The sequence below is a fragment of the Pholcus phalangioides genome, unplaced genomic scaffold (assembly GCF_987345545.1).
Source record: "Pholcus phalangioides strain wild (caught in Gottingen) unplaced genomic scaffold, Ppha-v1.0 ptg000008l_1, whole genome shotgun sequence".
Taxonomy (NCBI): domain Eukaryota; kingdom Metazoa; phylum Arthropoda; class Arachnida; order Araneae; family Pholcidae; genus Pholcus; species Pholcus phalangioides.
The window spans coordinates 48,823,913-48,847,545 of record NW_028301601.1 but is presented as its reverse complement, the minus strand read 5'-3'; the positions used below and the strand labels follow the sequence as shown (position 1 = coordinate 48,847,545).

At 37.7% G+C, this 23,633-nt stretch overlaps 1 protein-coding gene across 2 annotated transcripts in view; it reads left to right on the top strand.

Moving 5' to 3' along the window:
• Nucleotides 1-23,633, top strand: part of LOC149084430 (uncharacterized) — a 244,429-nt gene that overhangs the window by 169,882 nt on the left and 50,914 nt on the right. For both annotated transcript variants that reach the window (XM_089234822.1, XM_089234821.1), the window contains 4 exons: nucleotides 213-262; nucleotides 9,644-9,777; nucleotides 9,872-10,114; nucleotides 22,164-22,526. In XM_089234822.1, the coding sequence (XP_089090948.1) occupies nucleotides 213-262; nucleotides 9,644-9,777; nucleotides 9,872-10,114; nucleotides 22,164-22,526 (790 nt within the window). The remainder of the gene's footprint in view (nucleotides 1-212; nucleotides 263-9,643; nucleotides 9,778-9,871; nucleotides 10,115-22,163; nucleotides 22,527-23,633) is intronic.

Below are 23,633 nucleotides of genomic sequence, written 5' to 3'. Positions count from 1 at the left end.
CTGTATCGCGAGTGCTCGCGGGTTCAGTTCGATACGTAAAAAGCTTAAATAAAGAATCGAATTCTCAGACTCATTAATGAATTCAAGAGGATTATGTTTCCTTTCCCCGCTCAAAACTAATGAAATAAAAGGGACAATGGAAAAGTATTTACTTTTATTTTATCATGTCAATTATTTTCATGTATTTCCCCCTCCCTTTGTTCTAAATGCAGGTCATCGAGAGTTGGATGAAAACGTTTTCTGCCTTTGGGAATACGTCCTTGTAAGTATTAATGTTTTAATTAGCGTAGCTTTTATAATTGAAATGCATTGGAATGCTTCACAGAGAAAAAATAAACAGGAACGATATTATAGGAAATTTCAAAAATCCCCTCTAATGGTTATTAATGGGATGCACGGTATGGTTTTGAATGGAAATTGTTCGCTCTTGGACTTTTAAATATATTTACTTAGCAGAGTGCTCATACACTATTCATATTAGTAAATAAATATCGGAAATATTAGTCCTTTGAAACATTTTCTGTTTCTAAATATAGTCTTAGATTTTGACTTTAAATGGGATTTTCCTTTCATGTTTGATTCGATATATTTCAGTCTTTTTTTGGATCATAACAACCTTTAGCGTTGAAAGAAATGTTGTTTTCCCTCTGTTTTGTGTAGAAAAGAGTGTTTAAAATTGAATGAAAGTTCGTAAAGTTTCAAGTCTAATAAAATAGATGGGAAATCAGGGAAAGAATGTAAAAAAATAAATCTTTGTGATTGTTGAAAATTTTTTTGGAGTTGAATTTATTAGTTCTGTCGAAATAACGCCTACTGAACAAAATGCAATGGCGGCGCAAAATTATCACCGTGGCGACGAGCCATCTTTTCGGCGTCGTACCTTTGGAGAGCAAGCTGCGTTAATAAAATTTTCCCGAAAACTCGCATCTAAAAATAGCTTTCTTTGCTAATTACTCCATCCAATGCATGCATAGTATGAATTTTTCCAGACGAAACATTATTTTCTGGAAATATTTTGTTTCCTTCACAACTGATTTGTTTTGTCCATGAAATTCAAAGTAATATTGTTTGCGTGATGTATGGACAAAATTATACAAAAAATGTGGACCAGTCCTAACATTAGAATCAATGGCGTGGTTGTAAGATGCTCGTCTACCACTGTGAAAATTGCCCCAGGATCGAACCGGGCGAATAATATAGATAAGCAACCAAATTGAGGTGATTGCCGATAGTTGGCGGCTTCATTTCCCACCTAACTCGTTAATGGCAGTAAATTGCCATATAGTAATATGGTCGGAGTTGGTATGTGGTGAAGTCGTAGTCTTAACATCGGATAGGCAAAAACGAAGTTCTAAATAAAATGGAAATCGTTTGTTTAGGCTTTTAAAGTTCATTTGTTCAGAAGAGTTCATATACATTATGTTACTGAATAAGTAGGATGACCATACGTCCCGTATCTCCCGGGACAGTCCCGGTATTTTCTGTTTTTCTGGCCGTCCCGATTTTGTGTGCAAAAGTGTCCCGGTTTTCCCGAATTTCACACGAAGCCTGCTTGAATTTTTATTCTTCGTTGAAGTCAAAGATTAAAATTATTTTTCAACTCATAAATTATATTATGATAATTACAACTATAGATATGAACATTAATCTCCCACATTTGTCTTGGTGAACGTGCTTTTTTATCGTGGAATTCATTTCAATCTACTGCAATTTGCAGTAATGCTTCATTTTCGCCATTGTGATATTTCCGTAATTTCAGCAATATTTGGCAACTTTGTTCTGTTTTGGCATCATTTTTGGCGATAATTGGCGATGCACCGTATTTTCCCGTATTAGGAATCCCAATTTCCCGTATTTCTCTCCAGGAAATATGGTCAGCCTATGAATATATGTATCTGTATTTTTCTTCTTTCATGTTGAACATTCTCTGAACTTTTCAAAATGTTCTAAGATTTCTATTATAAATTAATTTTCTTCCATCATTCGTTCGATACATTTAAATGTTTTTTTCGGGTCAGAGTTGGGAGAAATCTCGTATTCCTCTTCTTTGTAGAAAAGAATATTTGAAAATCGATAAAAGTTGATTTAAATTACAAGTCTATAATAGAATAAATAGGAAATTGTAGAAATGTGAAAATAAATCATTGTGTGGTTTTTGAGTTTATTAGTTTTATAGAAACGGCACCTACTGAGTCTCTAATGCAAGGACGGCGCGAGACAAAATTCTCATGCATGCAATACATCTATTCGGCGCCACTCACAGTCGTATAAGCCGCATAAGTAAAATTTCCCCGAGAACTCGCAAATATGCTTACGCCGTGTTAATCCAAATTTAATTTTCTTTGCTAATTACTCCATCCAATGCATACATAGTATGAATTTTTCAGAAAAAACATTTGTTTTGGAACTATTTTGTTTTCTTCACAACTGATTTGTGCTGTCCATGGAATTCAAAATATATATGATTAATGTATGGATAAAATTAACCAAGCGTTATTGTGAGTCCTAACGTGGGATAGGCAAATTTTAAAATTTCTTTAGTTGTTAACGATGTATAGAATGGGTTTGAATGGAAATCGTTTAGTTAGAAGATTGTTTATACTCTATTTACATTAGTGAATAAATACCGATATTTTTCTTCTTTCCTTTGAAACATTTTCTAAACATCCTGTTATAATATGGTTTTTTTTTATAAGACTTTGATTTTTTAAATGAATTTTCCTTTCATGTTTCATTCGATACATTGCAGTCTTTTTCGTAGTCATAACAACCATTTTCGTTGAATGAAATCTTGTTTTCTTCTTTGTAGAAAAGTACATTTGAAATGCGAATAAAAGTTAATTTAAGATTCCAGTCTAACATAATGAATTGGAAATTGTGTAGGAATGTAAAAGATAAACCTTTTAGAGATTTTTGAAATTTTTTTTTTAAATTTTTCTTTACTTTTTTTTTTGAAGAAATTTATTAGCTATCTATAGCAGACACGTGCTCAGCAAGAGTTCCTTAATGGAATGTCGGCGAGAGACGAAACTCTCACTCGTGCGAGACATACAATCGGCTCCCTCCGGCGTATAAGCTGGCCGCATAAGTAAAATCATCATTAAACGCGCAAATATATAAGTTTACGGCATGGGGGAATGCGTGAAAAATTAGTTTACTTTGCTAATTAATGCATCCAGTACATTCATAATCGCAAATTTTTTTAGACAAAACAATTCTTCAGAATTTTTTGTGCAATCATTTCGTTTTCCTCATAACGCATTTGGCATCGCTTCTACATTGACGGGTAGCACGGTCCATTAGCCTCTGCTGTACTGCTCATGGGATTCAACGTATCGTAACCATGATTACGTAATACCTAGCCACGGGTATCCAAACATGTGGGCCGATCCTCATTACGTAGCATAGGCAGGATTTGAGGAGGAGGGTAACATGGACCTTATTGCGAATTTAGGTTGAATGCAATGAACGAAGGCGTATATGGTAAAAATTGTGTTTCACGCAAAGATAGGTGTGTTTCACCTTCAGTAGCTACTACTTCACCAATCCTGACCACATCGCTATATTGCAATTTACCGCCATTAATGGGTTGGAAATGAAGACGCTGTCTATCGGCAGTCGCCTCAAGATCGTTAGGGAAAATATCCTATCCATATCATTCCCTGGGGTTTGAACCCGGGACTGTAACAGCAACCTTCACGGTGGTAGACGAGCATCTTACCACCACGCCACTCGGGCGCTTACGTCCGACAGCTATACAATGCTATACAGCTGGCCCAGAAAGTCCTCACCCAGGTCTTTTTTTTTTCTGCTCATCCGTTGGTTATAGAGGATAGAGACATACATACGATGCTCGTTATAACGACCTCTTTCGTTCCACAAACAAGGGACATTATATTGTGAGGTCGTTATATCGAGCGTTTCAATAATATCATAAAGTTTTGCTTCATCGGAAAAGTGTATATTATATTGAGGGAATGAAGATAATCTTTAATTTTGTTATAATATTTCAAGTAAAATGTATCCGGCTGAAAAAAATTAAATTACATTACACAAAAATTAAATTAAAATACATAATACAGTATGCACATTGTACTTGCGAAAATACTGCATATGGCTTGAACTTGCATTTATTTTTTTTTTTACTATATGCAGCAAAATATTGGTTTCACTGGCCTGTTTTTCTGCCATGGAGAAATCAAGTAAAAAATTGCAAGTGGGGGGGGGGAATTAATCACGTGGAAAGTGGGTGTGAGTCACTAAATGAGATTATAGAAGATTAGTGGGGAAGAGGGAAGAAACAACACCAACACCATCCAGTCGACGCATACAAATGCAATGTGCTTTTGCGTTGGTTGTCTCGTTTCCGGATATGGTGCTAGTTAACCACTGTGTTTGCCGTAGAAGTGACAACGCTTTATTTTTAAAACCATCTATGTTTCACAAGCTTTCTTCTTCAAGCATCAAAGGTCAAGGTCAAACATACTCAATGATGGATTCTTACCATTTCTTTGCAAAAAAAAAACAAAAAAACGGGGGCGGAAGTGTGTTCGGTAGTTAGTTGTAATGGATCGATTGATATTTACCGGTCGTTACATGGGGAAAAAAATAATATGGTGGAAATAGAAAAATATTTGGAGCCTGTGTCGTATTGGTCGTCATAATGGACGGTCGTTACAACGAGCGTTCACTGTACTTTCAGTTAGGAAAAATATCCAAATTACGTGCTCATTTTAAAAATTCCTTCCCTTTCACTTAAGCTGTGAAGGCAGTGAACTTACTGAGACACAAAGTTTACCGTATAAACTCGTTTATAAGCGGAGTTTTTTTCTTCAGAAACCTCATAAGTGCAGAATTTCAAATTTTGATATGTTCCAGGAAAAACCTTCTACAAAATGGGGACTAAAATCAGATACTGTATTTTTTTTACGAAACAATTGCTGAATGTATGAAAGACGGTGCTATATTTAAAATGGGAACGCGATACAGTCGACGCCAGTTATAACGACCGCCCGCTACAATGATCGTTCCATTAGAACGACCGGTGCGACAGATCCCAAACGTTTTCCCATTTCCGCGCAGTGCTAACGCGAAACGGTTTTATGGAAAATGCTGGTGTTTCCTCCCTTTGCTTACTATTCTGTCTTATTTTCGCACACGGTGGCTCTCTCAGTTCCACGTGTACATTCTTTATCTTATTCTAAATTCCTTTGCGAAATTCCAGGCAAGTCAAAATTTACTATTGAAATTTACTTTGAAAACATACGGCATGGCTGACTCACATATATAGACGCTATAGATCTCAAATTGAAAGTTTTGGCTGAAGTTGACCAGAAATTTATGTCAAGAGGCAAAATAGCTGAATTATTTCCGGATATTATAATTTCATAATTTTTTAAAAACATTCCATATAATGACCTTCCAATATAATGTCCGTTTTCCGTGAAACCAAGCGTCGTTATAACGAGTGTCGACAGTATATTCATTAATGTTCAGAAGAGGGTGGGTTATAAAAAATTTCCATCCTCTACACTTAGTGGCCGTTCAAGTATTACGTCATCATCGATGGGGGGGGGGGTTTCCGATTTTGCTGACTTTTGACGACAAGGGGGAGGGGGGGGATTTGATAATGCTTACGTCATCAACCACCCTTTATGAAAATATGAGTTGAATTCAGAGGGGCATAGCTGATGACGAAAGTTTGCTGACAAGGGGGTGGGGAGGGGGTCAAAAATGGCTAAAAATTTGCTTACGTAATACTTGAACGGCCTCTTATGGGCTTCTGCAATAAAAAAAAATTTACAACACTGTTTTAACATTTTTATGATATTAATGTAGGTATTCTCAAATTGTGTACCGCGGCGCCCTAGTATGCCTCCAAACTTATACATGGGCACCGCGGTGACTCTGACAAAGGTTTTTCGAAAATATTCTTTGTTAAACAACTCTGGGGAGCCGGCAGAGCTAACGGATAAGCATTGAACACGGGAAAGGGGCGAATCGGGTGGAAAAAGTTTGAGAACCCCTGTATTAATAAGGTTAGTTAGGGGTGATAATTACAACAAAGTCGACTTTTTAATAATATATGATTTTATTTTTGTCAATTATAGGTATTTTGTAGAAATAAAATAATCATATGTAATATATTTTTCCCAATTCTGCATAGCCAGAATCTTCTTTTATTTCAGCTTCAGATGTCAGCCAACTAAAAATCTCGTAGAATTCGGCACATACATACCATGCGAAAAAGCATGGGTTCCTACTTTACTAGGTGCACAATACAAACAATCAATGAAATTGGAAGGTGGGGTGTTCAGGAGGGCGAGTGATCGTTCTCAAAGAAAATGTTGACGTAGTCAAGCCATTAATGAACGTCCTCGGTTTCACGTTTCCTACGGTAAACATTGGCTGGAGACAGTGTTCGCGTACAGAGATATTTTTAAGTAGGATTCTTTTTCCCCTTCCGAATGCTCCTTCCTGACGTCTCGGCTGAGTTGACGGTTTTCTTGGCCACCATTTTTTTCAAAGATTATTTATTTTGTATGTTTTTCTTTCCCACACATTGAGTAGGAATTACTCCGAATTTTACTCAGAATTTGTTTGGTGCCAAGTTTGAAACACTTGGTGGATAATTTGCAATTTACATTGTCAGGATGAGCTTCCTGAGTGATAGTCTCACCTTTGTAAACGGCTTATTCTTCGCCTTGAACTCGTGACTTGTATATTACATTGCATTGCCTGGATTAACGACACCTTTTCTAATTTTTGCCAGTTTCCACGTCTGATTGCGATTCACTAGATACTTTCTTCAAATTTTGAAAACAGAGAACGTAAAATAATCACTATGACCCTCAAAACACAGAATAATTAGAGCAACCCCTTTCAGATCTATAAAACCAGCCAATGACATCAGTGCTGACAATTGTTACAGGTTTTTATCGCAAAAATCCTTTAAGTGTAAATGTGAGGTTTCTGTTCGAAACGAATATTCAGGGACGAAAAATGTGTCGTGCACCAAACAAATAGCATCAATCAATCAACTTCAAGAAACCAGTATTAACTCATTTTCGAATTTTTCGTCAGTTATGGAGTTCTTGAAATAAGTTCTTCAATTGGGGAGGAGGTCGACTTATACACGGGTCAGTTTTTGAGGAGAAAATATCGATCGACCGCCTACTTTCCAAATCGTATAGCTAAATGATTAACACACGGCTAGTATCCGCGACGTCATTGGACTACTTTAGATGGCACCACTAAAAGGATTTTCGGTGTGTCAGTAAAGCGATGGATGGTGTTTCTAATCAGTAGAGTGATTTTTGTAGTTATATAGACAGAGCCACAACTACAACTAATTGCTCGGTCAGACGGGGCAAGCATGCATTTCGGGGTCCCCTTGTAATATTGAAGGAGAGGTTAAAGGGTGAAATTCGCTCCCCTTATGGTTCTGCTCCCGGGGAGCCAGCCAACTCCAGTTACGGTCATTGCGGTGACGACGTTGGTTACACCACCCACCATCACCACATGAGCCGAAGTATTTGTGTTCCACAGGCCCCTGAAAATGATAGAAAGAACATATATATACATATAGGGACAAGTTTGTTTCATGTTAGGTGACTTTATAATGCCTATCAGACTCATCGTCCTCCATCTGAGTGTGAAAACCAGTTCTCTGTTAAAAGTGACGTTACCGCTATTGGCTATAATGATCACACTAGTGACGTCGCACTTTTCACAAAAATTTCGGATAACTCAGCCTGGTGTTTCCAGTGGCTGTAATTTCATTCTTTTTATGGTTTTCTTCCCCTCATTTTCAATCATTTTGAACTGAAATATCTAAGCTAATGGTGCACCTAAAAATCCAATTTTTTTTCTTTTTTTTTGTTTGACTCAAAAAAAGACAAGATGGCGGTAAATATTGTCTTTATTTTTTCATAATTTGGTTGCCAGATATATAATGCAACGTATGTGAAAATTCCAGTTGAGTTATAATTGGACGGTTTTTATATAAAAGGAACCAAGCGCCATTTTTAAAGTTTTTACCATACACCGACATCTGAACGATTGAAACAAGAGGTGGGATTTTTTATTTGAATAGCACCAAGAGTGACATCTTGGCTGTGCTGTCATCTGTGTGCACTTTAACCAACTACCAAACTAAGCTTTCATCGTTTCATTTCATTTAAATAGAACCAAGATATCTTTGGTTGTTTGTTTTGTTGAGATGAAAGACAAGGGAACTCACAAAGGAAAGGACACCCTCGAATTTGCTGCATTTGATGATATACTTCACATATATTTTAACACCAAAACAAAAAAGCTGAAGAAAGATACCAGCAATAAATGCGACTGTTTTCATGCTAATATTCAGAAGTCACAGCATTGCTGACATGGGAAAAATAGATGATTTAAATGTGAATCAGTTAGAAGCTACAGAAGCTAGAGAAACAGCAATGAATAATGGCCTTGGAACTGCAAACGAAAACGAACAACTGGAAACTCAATGTTGTGACATGGGAAAAGACATTGGCCCCTACCAAGAATTCCAACAAATGTTGTTTATTACAAGAGGCAAATATGGGTAAATAACACTGGGATCTACTCTGAAAAAGAAAGTTTCTTTTTCATGCTTGGGGTTGAGGGGAACTCGAACAATAGACTGTATTTTGATTCAAACATTTCTCTTATATAGCATCAGACACGTCTTCGCTCATTCGCATAAAGCTGTGAGATTATTTTTGAAATAATCAAATAACATAAAATAATCGAAATACGAATTTGTTGAAAGTCCCTTATCGTCCAAGTTGTCTCAACCAGTAACGTAAATTACAGCTGACGATATCGCATTTGCCTTTCTGAATTTTCACGACATTCAACTGGAATTTTTTATTCAAATTGCATTTTATATCTGGAAACCAAATTATGAAAAAATAAAATCAATATTTTCTGCTCATGCGTAGTTGAAAATCATTTACTAAAAATGTTGTATCTCATTAAATAATCGTCACATTGTTAATTGTTACACAGGGTGTTTGCCGTCTTCTACATGCGCTCATAAGAAAATTTTCACCGAAAATTTTGAGTACAATCATAGAGTTCACGTGACCGAAATTTCAAAGCTATTGTAGCCCAATATGTTTCTAGGAATTCGAGAAAATATTTAAACTCCAAAAAGGACACAGACTTTTGGAATGCGTCCAAACTACACGTTTCATATATATATCAAAGTATAGTGGATGTTTCATATAACCAACGGTTTATAGGGAAAAAAACCTGGTTTCTGGGCACTCTGAAGATTATAGGAACGTAAAATAAATTCAATACAGTGTTATGCTTTGCCAAGTACTACTACTATTAAACCACGCATGCACCTCGTCCATATTCCTTGCGGAACGTCTAACAAATTGGTACATGTTGGAATGTAAGTGTTATGAACCTAACGTAAAGTTTGTTTCTGTGTAATGCTTGTTATGTGTAGCGCTGTCATCTTCCGTCAATTATTCTAACTATGAATGAAACGTAATGATTGAATAATTTGATATTCGGCTTAAATTACTGTTGTAATCTTAGTTATGTTTGAATAACATCTCTGATATAATGTAGTAACTGAACATGAAGATTATTGCAACGTAAATATACATTTCAGGTTAGACAGAATTTCAAACGAACCCGATGGCTCATCTGGTGTGGACAACATACTTGATCTCATAACGCGTGTGAAAGGCAATTCTTCCATGGCCACGTTACCGAAAGATTCTAAGGAAAAACAGGAAAATAGAGGTACCAAACTAAATATGCTCGATTCTATTTGTCTGCCAGTTTTTAAAAACGCGTTCCACCAATGTTTTCGCCATGTTATAATTTCATTCACCAGCTCTACGTATAGATCGGATAGAGTCATCTGAGCAGATACCAGCAAAGAGCGGCGAACCATTGGTCTTAGCATGCATCGTCAGCGGGTCCGAAGAAATCGAGGTGTCTTGGTTTAAAGATGGAAAAACACTGCATTTCGACACCGGTAACCAGAGGAGAATATGGACTCATACCGTTCCGCGGAATTCGGATGGCCAACTGAATCACTTGCTGGGATTCGATAGAGCTTATGTCATCGATTCAGGTGAGAGCTGCTTGAAATATCCCAGGGTTTTCTTATCCATCTTGGTCTGGAGGAGGGGAGTGTGCCCGATTAATTTTAACATTGTTCCTTCCAATGTTACCCACCGGCACCACTATTTTAGCTGTTTATTCCTAATTTCTTTCGAACAAACACTGAAATCACAGAGTTTTTGAGCTCCAAATTGTTCCGATTTAGATAATGTCTAGATTTCCCCGTGAAGAAAGAAAACAATTAAAAAGCTGATGACCAACATGGCGGTAGCGTCCGTTTTCCTTTATTGGTGCCTTAGTTCAATTATGATCTTTTTTTTTTTCCAGCTCTTTCCCGTCTTCTCTATAAGGTGTCTCAGAATTCTACCGCCAAAATAAAATGGGTGACAGTAAATGCCCAGAAAAAAAATCTGCGTGTGAGAATCTTGCGCGATAGAAGTGAAAATCCCAGAATTTTTGAAAATTTGTAATTATTATAAATATGCCAATATAAATTATGTCAAATAAATCTTTAAAAAAATGAATCAAAAACAGCTTGCACGCATGATAAAATAAGCCGACTAAATTTATAAAAATTTATTCAAAATAATAAATTGCGTTGCAACAGTGCAGCCAATTAGAAGCTTTCGCAGTAACATCACGAAACTTGCGTTCGCGAGCGAAATATACTCTCGTGTGTCCTGGGGGTGCGGCGTCACGGGTAGTAAGGAAAGTTAGTAAACTGTTTTTGTTCGACACAAATCGTTCAAACCACAACGCCCCCCCCACCCACCCACCCAACTTCATTTTCGTACACCACCGAACGTCTGTTGATATCCCCCCACCCAAACAACCCATCTGCTTCTCGGACCTTCATCATACAATCAGTTAGAGGGAAAGACACATTGGCACCCCTGACCTACACCCCCCCGAAGGGTATCCAGGCAATCGTAAATAGGACGCTGCCATCCTACTAAGTACAGATCTGAATAGGCGAGACGCGGAAATAAATCACGAATCGAGAGTCAGCGGAACCAGATACGAAAGGTGGTGCCAACCCTCTTAATGTCCGTCGCGTAGTTTCTGCTAAAGCTACAAAGTTATAGCCTTCGAACGCAGGGCTTAGCCAACACCTTCTAGAGCAGAAAGCCTCACCCCCTTAGATTCGTGATGTCATCGAGATCCGTCCTCGAATCCAGTCAAGATCGTTTTCCAGCAGCACCACACACTGTAACGCCGATATATATATGTTATATATTCGACCCACGTTGCTATTATATATTTTTCTTAATGTTATAGAAAAAGAGGTTGAATTAGTAGAGAATTGAGCATTCGAATAGACGAGAGTTTATCCTTCTAATTCAACATTATTTTCAAGTATCAATTAGGGCCAGAGTTTTTAATGAAAACTTGACAACATTTGAAAAAAAATGGCCCTTTGATCTCTAAATTTCATCAAGGGAATTAATTTTTCGGAATTTCATTTCTGTTGATTTTAACCAAAAAAATATCCATTTGATAACCAAAAATGTCCATTGAATACCAAAAGAGCAGTTTTTTTTGAGACCAATTCAACTATATAATATCCTTTATTTTTCATTGAGATTGAAAATATATAGTGAATATTGCATGTCTGTCATTAAAAAAAAATGCGTAAGAAACTTTTCATGTAATGTGTATTTTATTACAGGGAAGAAAAAAGAACGAATGAATAAACAAACATATACTTTGATTTGCTCGTTTCAGAATTCTATCCAAAAAAATTTAATGTAAACTATGGATTGGATATACATGATTGCATGATTCTCATTCGTACACGAATACATAACAAGATCATATAATGATCTTCCCAATAAATGCTTAAAACTGCTAGGATTTGTCGTGAGCATCAGCAATAATTTCAAATCAATCGCGACATTTTTCAGGACTTAGTGCAGTACTCTAGTTTCGGGAGCACATATTATATGGAGTCCTCACAACAATCTAGACTCATTGATACTAGAAAGAGTGCAGAACAGATTTCTGCGTTACATGTTTTACAGGCAATTTCACGTCTACATAAATGACGTAAGTACAACTGAACTGCGACGTTTTTTCCATATCCACTCATTGGAATGCCGAAGAAGAAGTTACCTTCGCTTTTTGTATAAAATTGCCAATAATATAATTGATGACTGCTACCTTCTTCAACTTGTTGATTTTTCTGTGCCAATTGTAAATAGGGCTGTCTGTTCGGCGAACTTTTCACCTCTCTGAATCCCGAACAAATATTTTACGACGGTCCCTATTTTTGAGATGTGCAATATATAATCAGTGCGATGTGAAACCCGATATGTTCAATTCAACTGTAAGAGAATTTCTTAAAAGTGAGTATGTGTGAGTATTGAATATTCGTGTTACTATGCTTTTCCGTGTGTATTTCTATTGTTCCACTAGTTTTTGTTTTTCTTGTATTTGTGTTTTTATATTTTTCTTCTTTTGTCCATCTCTGTAATTGGGCAATCCTTGCCTGTTGAGACGTGAATAAATAAATAACATTCTATGCTAAGATGTGATTCAAGTAGTAAAAATCTATTTTAAAAATAGCGGGGGTTTTTTTTTAAATGTCACCAGTTTCTTCTTTGCATAAACTTTTTTATTATTTATAACTTTTCTCCTTAAAAATGCATTTTTGTTCGAAGATTCTTTAGAAATTAGCCAGAAAAAAATCCACAGATTTTTTTACCTCCACATTCTAAAACTTACCTCAAAGAAATATTCTTAGTACCTGTCTATTTCCCAAACTTTTCTATTAAATTAGTATATATATATATATATTTTTTTTTAATCTAATTTCAATTCTGATAGTATTAGAATTCTGAAAAATATATTTTTGGACAACTACTATATCAATAATTAAAAAAAACATGCAATAATGTAAATTTGTACAAAAATTGCCACGTTTTTAAGACAAATAAATTTAATTGGTCGAATGGTCGACGCGTTTCGGCTCTTCAATGGAGAGCCGTCATCAGGACTTCGTGGTGAGAATTCACACGAATGAGTCGTGGAAGAGTGATGTTTACGTCTGGTCGTCCGAAGAGTTCGCCTTTGTATTTGCTGCGTCCGAGTGGTCTTTGGATGCGAATTGGGGAGCCATCTGTTGTAAAGTGTTGAAAGTTTTTTCACGACTGAGGTTAATAAAGCCTGTCCAAGCTGACGAAATAGGTGGTGTGTTTCTTCCATCGTTAACGAGGAAATTCTGGCATGTTCTGATGAAGTATCCCTCGAGAAAATTCAATTCAGAATTGTGTGTTGCTTTTTTAAAAACAAACGCTTTATCAAAATCAAAATAATGTGAATGTTGCCAACAGTGTTGGGCAATAGCCGAATTATCCGTCCGTCCCTTCTCAACATGCTTTCGGTGTTCGAGAACTCGAATATTTAGATTTCTTCTAGTTTGGCCAATATATCCATTTTCACAATTCTTGCATGGGATGAAGTAGATACTCCCAGCTGACTCAAAACAGTTTTCTAATACCGTTGTTCTTCCATTCGTTTCTTCAAGTTTCATGATCTCTTCTATCTTCAAGAAATTTGACTTCCATACAATATTCCAGCCAACAAATATACTCACCTTTTCCCATCTGAAAGATCCTATCTCACCCTCCAAAGAATCTGGTATCTACTTCATCCCATGCAAGAATTGTGAAAATGGATATATTGGCCAAACTAGAAGAAATCTAAATATTCGAGTTCTCGAACACCGAAAGCATGTTGAGAAGGGACGGACGGATAATTCGGCTATTGCCCAACACTGTTGGCAACATTCACATTATTTTGATTTTGATAAAGCGTTTGTTTTTAAAAAAGCAACACACAATTCTGAATTGAATTTTCTCGAGGGATACTTCATCAGAACATGCCAGAATTTCCTCGTTAACGATGGAAGAAACACACCACCTATTTCGTCAGCTTGGACAGGCTTTATTAACCTCAGTCGTGAAAAAACTTTCAACACTTTACAACAGATGGCTCCCCAATTCGCATCCAAAGACCACTCGGACGCAGCAAATACAAAGGCGAACTCTTCGGACGACCAGACGTAAACATCACTCTTCCACGACTCATTCGTGTGAATTCTCACCACGAAGTCCTGATGACGGCTCTCCATTGAAGAGCCGAAACGCGTCGACCATTCGACCAATTAAATTTATTTGTCTTAAAAACGTGGCAATTTTTGTATAAATTAAAACCAGGCAAAGTTACTCATTTTTTGTGATAATAATGTAAATGATTTTCTTAAAGCATTTTCTGACTTTTTAAATGTCTTGAGTGTCAACGGTTATCCGTCTTCCTTTATGGGTTTCAAACTTCACTCACGTTTTCCGTCTTGTTAGTTTACGTCATGTGGCTCATTATTTGTGACATTAGTATTAAAAAGTCAAATTTCAGGTAGGTTTTACATTTTTTATTTTCAATTTTATACTTTTCAACTTTTGCGGAGTTGTCCATTTAATGTTGTGATACTCATGTATTTTTCGTGTTTTTCTATTTTTTTTTTCAATTTCTGTATTTTCTCATATTTGCTTTTTGATTTCCAAAGCTTGTTTTTCGCAAAAATTTCTGAGGAATTGACGGTAAATTTTATGCCTATTCTTGGCCTGCCATCATTAGAAACATTTTTGATGTTTGGAACAATGGGGGGGGGGGGTTCAACTTGAGAACGACTCATTGTTCCATTTATTTTTGTATTTTTCATATTTCTAATTTCTCTTCTAATTTTATAATATATATATATACTAGGGGGGCTCTGACCCCCTGCCGCCTTTGGCGGCCAACCCCCCCCCCTCTCCCGGACATATCTTGTTCATTTCGTCCCACTTCATCAGCGTGCTATGGAAAAGGGGAAAGGGACGTGTGGAAGCACCAGCCTACTGAAGAAGCGAATTTTAATGAAAATAATAATAAAGCAACAAAAAACAAATGAGATTCATCAAGTATCCCCAGAAAACTTCCCCATGGGGGTCCCCAGATTCAATTCGCTGAATTTCAGTGGGGCCCCACACTGGATATATCTTGGGCTACCGATGTGTTGCAAATTTTACAATGTTAAACCACAAAAATCAATGAGATACATTCAGGGGCACCGAATTACAACCTGCCAACATTTCCATGAAGCCCTGACCTGCAAGCTTGTCGGACACCCCCCTGTGAGAATTTTTCATTTTTATCAATTTTACAACGAATAAAATCCAGGGCCCCACATACAGTAGCGGGGACAAAATACGCAGATTTTTAGTGGGGCCCCAGACTGGCTATATCTCGGGTTTCGGCTGTGGCAAATTCTAAAACAGAAAAGAATGAGATTCATCCAGGGCCCCCAAAATCAAACCTGTAAACATGGGGCCCCCGACTTGGAAGCTTGTCGGTCATCCCCCGGTGCGAGTGCCATGAAAAATTTTCATTTGTATTCGTTTTACGAACGAATAAAATCCAGGGCCCCCAAACAATTACCCGGGACACCAATTCGCATACTTTTGGTGGGGCCCCAGACTGGCTTTATCTCGGGCGTCGGCTGTTGCAAATTCTACAACAGAAAAGAATGAGATTCATCCAGGGCCCCCAAAACGAAACCTGTAAACATAGGGCCCCCGACTTGGAAGCTTGTCGGTCATCCCCCGGAGCGAGTGCCATGAAAAATTTTCATTTGTATTCGTTTTACCAACGAATAAAATCCAGGGCCCCCAACAAATTACCCGGGACACCAATTCCCATACTTTTGGTGGGGCCCCAGACTGGCTTTATCTCGGGCTTCGGCTGTTGCAAATTCTACAACAAAAAAGAATGAGATTCATCCAGGGCCCCCAAAATGAAACCTGTAAACATAGGGCCCCCGACTTGGAAGCTTGTCGGTCATCCCCCGGAGCGAGTGCCATGAAAAATTTTCATTTGTATTCGTTTTACCAACGAATAAAATCCAGGGCCCCCAACAAATTACCCGGGACACCAATTCGCATACTTTTGGTGGGGCCCCAGACTGGCTTTATCTCGGGCTTCGGCTGTTGCAAATTCTACAACAGAAAAGAATGAGATTCATCCAGGGCCCCCAAAATGAAACCTGTAAACATAGGGCCCCCGACTTGGAAGCTTGTCGGTCATCCCCCGGGGCGAGTGCCATGAAAAATTCCATTTGTATTCGTTTTACCAACGAATAAAATCCAGGGCCCCCAACAAATTACCCGGGACACCAATTCGTATACTTTTGGTGGGGCCCCAGACTGGCTTTATCTCGGGCTTCGGCTGTTGCAAATTCTACAACAAAAAAGAATGAGATTCATCCAGGGCCCCCAGAATGAAACCTGTAAACATAGGGCCCCCGACTTGGAAGCTTGTCGGTCATCCCCCGGAGCGAGTGCCATGAAAAATTCCATTTGTATTCGTTTTACCAACGAATAAAATCCAGGGCCCCCAACCAATTACCCGGGACACCAATTCCCATACTTTTGGTGGGGCCCCAGACTGGCTTTATCTCGGGCTTCGGCTGTTGCGAATTCTACAACAGAAAAGAATGAGATTCATCCAGGGCCCCCAAAACGAAACCTGTAAACATAGGGCCCCCGACTTGGAAGCTTGTCGGTCATCCCCCGGAGCGAGTGCCATGAAAAATTTTCATTTGTATTCGTTTTACCAACGAATAAAATCCAGGGCCCCCAAAATGAAACCTGTAAACATGGGGCCCCCGACTTGGAAGCTTGTCGGTCATCCCCGGAGTGAGTGCCATGAAAAATTTTCATTTGTATTCGTTTTACCAACGAATAAAATCCAGGGCCCCCAAAACGAAACCTGTAAACATAGGGCCCCCGACTTGGAAGCTTGTCGGTCATCCCCCGGAGCGAGTGCCATGAAAAATTTTCATTTGTATTCGTTTTACCAACGAATAAAATCCAGGGCCCCAAAATGAAACCTGTAAACATGGGGCCCCCGACTTGGAAGCTTGTCGGTCATCCCCCGGAGCGAGTACCATGAAAAATTTTCATTTGTATTCGTTTTACCAACGAATAAAATCCAGGGCCCCCAACCAATTACCCGGGACACCAATTCGCAATTGGTGGGGCCCCCAGACTGGCTTTATCTCGGGCTTCGGCTGTTGCGAATTCTACAACAGAAAAGAATGAGATTCATCCAGGGCCCCCAAAATGAAACCTGTAAACATAGGGCCCCCGACTTGGAAGCTTGTCGGTCATCCCCCGGAGCGAGTGCCATGAAAAATGTCCATTTGTATTCGTTTTACCAACGAATAAAATCCAGGGCCCCCAACCAATTACCCGGGACACCAATTCGCATACTTTTGGTGGGGCCCCAGACTGGCTTTATCTCGGGCTTCCGCTGTTGCGAATTCTACAACAGAAAAGAATGAGATTCGTCCAGGGCACCCAAAATGAAACCTGTAAACATGGGCCCCGACTTGGAAGCTTGTCGGCCATCCCACGGAGCGAGTACCATGAAAAATTTTCATTTGTATTCGTTTTACCAACGAATAAAATCCAGGACCCCCCAACCAATTACCCGGGACACCAATTCGCATACTTTTGGTGGGGCCCCAGACTGGATATATCTTTTGCTTCCGCTATCGAAATTTTTCTACGTTAAAGCAGCAAGAAAACAATGAGATCCATCAAGGGCCCCTGGAAATGAAAACTTTTTACTTATACGTGAAATCTTCCCCGGGTACCCCGACCCTGTGTTGGGAGCACTGCTGTTGTGTGTGTATATTACACATATATATACCTCTCGGCATGGACCCCCCCCCCAAAGGAAGGGCTGACAGGGGCCACAACGATTCTTTTCACTTTTTGATTTTTCACACTATAAATTAATCACAGGGGTCCCCTGAAAAGCTGGTTTGGGGGCTCGAAATCTAAATTCCAGCCTAAGGGCTCTGCTGTAGGATGTAGGAGTCTCTTGGTACATGCACATAACATGGTCCCGATGGGTCAAATGGGTCCCGATATGTGAATATCGACCCAATATCGATATATGATATGATATCATATCGATATATGAATGTGAATATCGATATATCAATCGAACCCACTTCCGTAACAGAGTTTCCGTCACTCGGTTGCTTAGCAACAGGCCCTTTTCGAGTTTGTTTGTGATTTTATATTATAGAATAGATATGTTTAAATTTTTTATAATTGCATTTTTAATTGGGTTCCTGTATTTTAGAAATATATGACATCCATATTTCTTATGGGCATCTTTTTTTTAGCCACCACGTTGGGCATTTGCCTTTTGTGGCGTTACATGTATTTGCTAGTCAAAACATGCAAAACTCAATTCATCAACGCAGAAATAACTATTTTGCAATTTCTAAAGAATCCAAAGTTCTTCATCATATCGCATCGTGGGTCTGTTTCGAAAATGCACCTGCTGTACACATCATTGGAAAACGTAGATTAATTTTGAGAATTATGTTATGAAGCAAAGTGTGATCTATGTTCAAGACAATAAAATATGAGCCGTATGATATTTATAGGTGGGACAATTATTCAATGTTTTTCACTACGCACACAGAATTACACAAGAAATGAAACTTGCTAGCTGAATTGAAAAAAAATCTTTAATTGAACGTTTGCAGTGAAACCAATATTTTCTAAACCTAGAATAACTTTTAGGATAACATTATGCAACAATACATGATTTATCTTGGATTCGGGTAAAATATGAACAACTTTCTTTAAAAAGGGACATTAAGCTTAAAACCATAAATACAAAAGCACACTTCGCAGCTTCTTTCTGTGTTGAAGGCCTTGCCAACAACAGAACCTCCCTTATAATCAAAATAAAGTTTGATGTAAATTTCTTCAGCAAGAAGAATGACTTTTGTGTTTTGTATCTGCATGAGAAATATATTTTGCTCTGGCTTGTATGTACATCAAGAAATTTTGACTCATCTCCTCGATTGGTGAAACTGGTGGTCGCTGATTAATTTTCCTCAAAGTTGTAGATAAGGCAATATCATTTTATTGATAGATCTTATAAATTTGTACGCATGTCGCGAAATTGAACGTAACAAAGTAGCAAATACTATGATGTCATTAGAGTAATTCAAGTTGATTTTTTGCACGAAGACAAATCTTAATTTGTTCCTCTACAAAATTTATTAGTAATTCATTTTCATCAGTCTTCAAAGAAGGCGGGACATCATTTAAGAAATCTATTTTAGAGAAATTTTTCTCACACATAAATTCATACTTTTAAGTGTGTCTAATTTGTCAATTAAGTCATTGAAATTTGTCAATTAAGTCATTGAAATTTGTCAATTAAGTCATTGAAATTTGTCAATTAAGTCATTGAAATTTGTCAATTAAGTCATTGAAATTTGTCAATTAAGTCATTGAAATTTGTCAACTTGCATGGGATGGTAAATTTTGAAATTTTTTCAATGTAAATACTTTTTAGATAAATAGAAACATTAAGATTACTTACAACCACTGAATGCGAAATCTGTGGGTATGGTTATATCTCCAAAAATGATGAACACAAAATTGGTCACTTTGATTTGACACTTCATAAAAATTGTCAAGACCAAATGTTTTAACGCATTGCTGTAAATCTTCCATACTGCTGATTTGTCTCTGTTGAGAATATGTTGCGGCATCAACCACACTTTCCTCATTGGCCTTTTTTAAGCGTTCATTTTCTCTCAGTGGTTTTTTTTTTTTTGTTTTTTTTTTGGAGTTTGGAGATAACAGTGGCTCAACGGTACTTGCAACAGAAGTTGCAAGGATATCCTTCGAATATGCATGCATGGCATAGCGTTCTTCTTTCTTCTCTTGATTTTCAACGGAGCAGTTAAAGTCATGTCACTTTTCTCATTGAAAGCCGAGAGATCTCAAATCTCTCCCACTTGAACATGCCACCTCCTTCTTTTTCTTCTTTCTTGCCCACAAGTCTTTTCCACACTTCTTTCGAAATCCCAGGCTGCGGTCTCCGGCTATTATGTGCCACTGGGCGAACTTGTAATTTTTCTCCCTAATCATTGGGTTCAGCTATACATTTTAGTCAAATGGCTTGTACGTTACATCGACTTGATGGCTGTCTTCATGGGAAGAACGACGCGAGTGGTTCGATAACTTGCGAGGGTGGTGCAAGAAGAGCCACCACTATAAATCTTTGCTAACTTTTCCGACACAACTCTGCCTCTTGAGGTAAGGAAGTCCGGGGTTGTGAGCGATTTTTTATCTATCTATCTATCACCGAAAGCCGAAAATTCTGTTCCCTAATCCGTGGCTAGAAAATGCAGTTCACATACATAGACCTAAAATAAGCATAATCAGACTGATGGATATTGGTAATAACATGAAATTATAATTTAGTCTCTTTCCATCACTCTGGCCATTATTTGTTCTCCATTAGAGATCGAACGAATAATCTGCTGCTAAATTATATAATGTATTACCAGTTGAATAATTAATTATTATATACTACTATTACAGCTAGTTAAATAGTAGTTCACAACTTATATGGTGCAAGGTAACTTATATGGTTCATAGCTAGGAGTAAATAATGATTTACATTTCCTTGATTGGATATGAAATTGTAATTAAGTTTAAAAAAAAACATTTTGTGAGAAATATCAACGTATTATGTGCCGTTGTCAAATTTTATTGTTACTATAATGACAATAAATATCTCTGAATTACCAGTTTTTCAATATCTATTGAAATAAAAAAAATTCATACTTAAGTATAATTTAAAATTAAAAATAATTTCATTTTTTAATTGGAAACACTAATTTTATTTACAATTGTGATGAATTTTAATAAAATTAATATTCGGCCACGGAATATTTGATATCAGGCCAAAACATTAGCTGAATATTTGGTACTCGGTTATTCCGCCAAATCACTATATGTCCCATCTCTATCCTTAATATGTTACTCAATTGCAATTAAATTTTTTTGCGTTTTTTGTTTCGTTTTTTTGTAATTTTTCTCAAAGAATAAAACAATATCATTTGTTACGAAATGAGCACTTACACTACTGCGACCATTGGGTACGAAGTCCTTTCTTTGGATGGCATTCAACCACTTCCTCCTCAGATCTTCACATTTTCGAAAAAGAAAATGCAGATACTTTGGTCCTGACAGATAATTTCTTCTGCAATACAGTACACAGCACTTGTCAGGCATGTTTTTGGAAAAATATCTGTAAATTAACAATCGGCAACCACGTGCATTCGTTACGAACTGGTGTTATAATGACGATTATTTGGGACAAGCAGCTTTGGTCTGGGGAGAATACCGAGAAGAAGAGAATCTCTTTCTCGTTAGGCCGGACCGCGATGACGTCACAGCATCGAAAATATTGCGGGCGAAGGTTTTCTGCTCTAGAAGCAGTTGGCTTAGTGCTATCGAGAGCTTAGCGCTATTAGAAGAAAAAACAAAGTTGTAAATTTCACTTCATTAGTGAAGCAAGAAGCCTCACCCAAAAATGATGAAATAAATCATGACCAGAAAATCATCCCGTAAAATCGTGACCCAAAAGTCATCCCATTAAATTGTGACCCAAAAAATAGTCCAATGAAATCATAACCCAAAAATGGTCCCATAAAATCGTGAAGCAAGAAAAAGTCCCATGGAATCATAACCCAAATATCGTCCCATAAAATCGTGATCTATGAAAAGTCCCATGAAATCATGACACAAAAAAGGTTCCATAAAATTGGGACTCAAAAAAGTGTTCTATCAAATCTAGACCAAAAATTAGGCCTATTAATTAGTGACCCAAAAAATCGACCTTATCAAATCTTGACTAAAAAAATAGCCCCATGAAATCGTGACCCAAGAATGGTCCTATGAAATCCATTAACTCTTGACCTAAAGGTAGGCTCATGAAATTGTAACCCAAAACTGGTCCCATGAAACCGTGACACAAACATCGTCCCATCAAATCTTGACCAAAAAATAGGCCCGATGAAATCGTGACCAAAAAATAGCCTCATGAAATCAGTGACCGACAAAAACTTTGCACTTTTCTGGTTTATGTATTAGTAGATTTAGCTCTCATGAATTCTTATCTGTCGCGTATAGGAGAATTCAAGTGCGAAGCCAGCGACGGAACCTCGAAGGACACCCTGAGTGCCCGAGTGACGGTCAAGTCTCCACCTAAGACGTTACTGTCACCGATGACAGTGACCGTCAGGCAAGGTGAGAGCGTCTTCGTAACCTGCTTGTGTGAAGAAACTATCCACGACAGATTCTATTACAAATGGACCAAGGACGGCAAAACGATGAGGCATCCCAGGGACCAAGAACTGGTCGAAGATCTTTATCCCGCAGGAAGCAGGTTGATAATAGACAGGGCGGAATCGTCGGCAACATACAGGTGCTCCATAACGAGCACCTACGGGTCATCAAGCGCAGAGTGCACGGTGACGGTGCTGAACGAAACAGGTGAGTAATACAGTTGGATCAGGTAAAATTATTCTATGAATAACAACTGGGATCATTTTATTAATTGTGGGATTACTTGGGACCGCTCGTACGAGTTGAAACCTGTTTCTCAAGGTGGGTGATATCGCTCTCTGGGAACACTGAGACGGACTTGAAGGGGCGGACATATTAGCTTCAAGTACAACACAGGAACCTCAGGGTCCACTTTAAAAAGGAAAAGCTCAGAATTTTTTTTTTCTTCCTCAGAATGTAGTAGGGTTTTCTGAAAAAGCATAATATTTATGTTTAATGTGGCGCCATCTACTCTGATTCGACCGAATGCGCATTTGTGTATTTCGGAATGTTGTAGGATTACGCTCTGTTAGCTGGACTTCTCTTTCATAGAGAAAAACACTTGAAAAATATCTATTATGCTATAGCTGAGACTATACGCTATACTTTTTTGTATTTTCTCTAAAAGAAATTTTTTCAAAAAGTGATACATGTGCAATCAACTAGGCCTACTGCAATACTGTATAAATTCTATAGGGGCTGAATGAACATCCAACTGAATTTCCATTAATCAATTGTAATTGTTTTTTACTATGAGAGTGTATTTCCTGGTGGTAGTAACGTCACCCATTTAGAAGAGATGCCAACAGCAGCATAAATTTGGTAGCGTGTGATGATAACGCTGCCTCTCGATATCAAGATAATCCCTCTTTACAACGATATTTTTTATTGGTTCAACGAATATCGTTATATCCAGATCTCACGGTATTGAATGCTAATGTTGAAAGTTGTTTGTAGCGTCGTCTATGAAGCAATATTGTAAGATAGCTATTTCTCTGTTTTTTTTGTTTTTTTTTGTGGAAAACAACATTTCAAACACAACTAAAATATAATGTTAAATTTTGAAATTTTCAAAATTTATATCACAATTTATCGCCAAAAAATTGTCAAATGCCAGTTGAGTTGCTAATTACAGCCAAGGAAAAATTGTCGAAGGCAAGTAAAGTTTTTAATTACATACATAAAAACTGTCAAGGGCTAAAGAAGTTGTTAACTATCGCTAAAATTGCTGAAAAATCACGAATGGTGGGCAATAATGTGCTTCCACAAGACGCA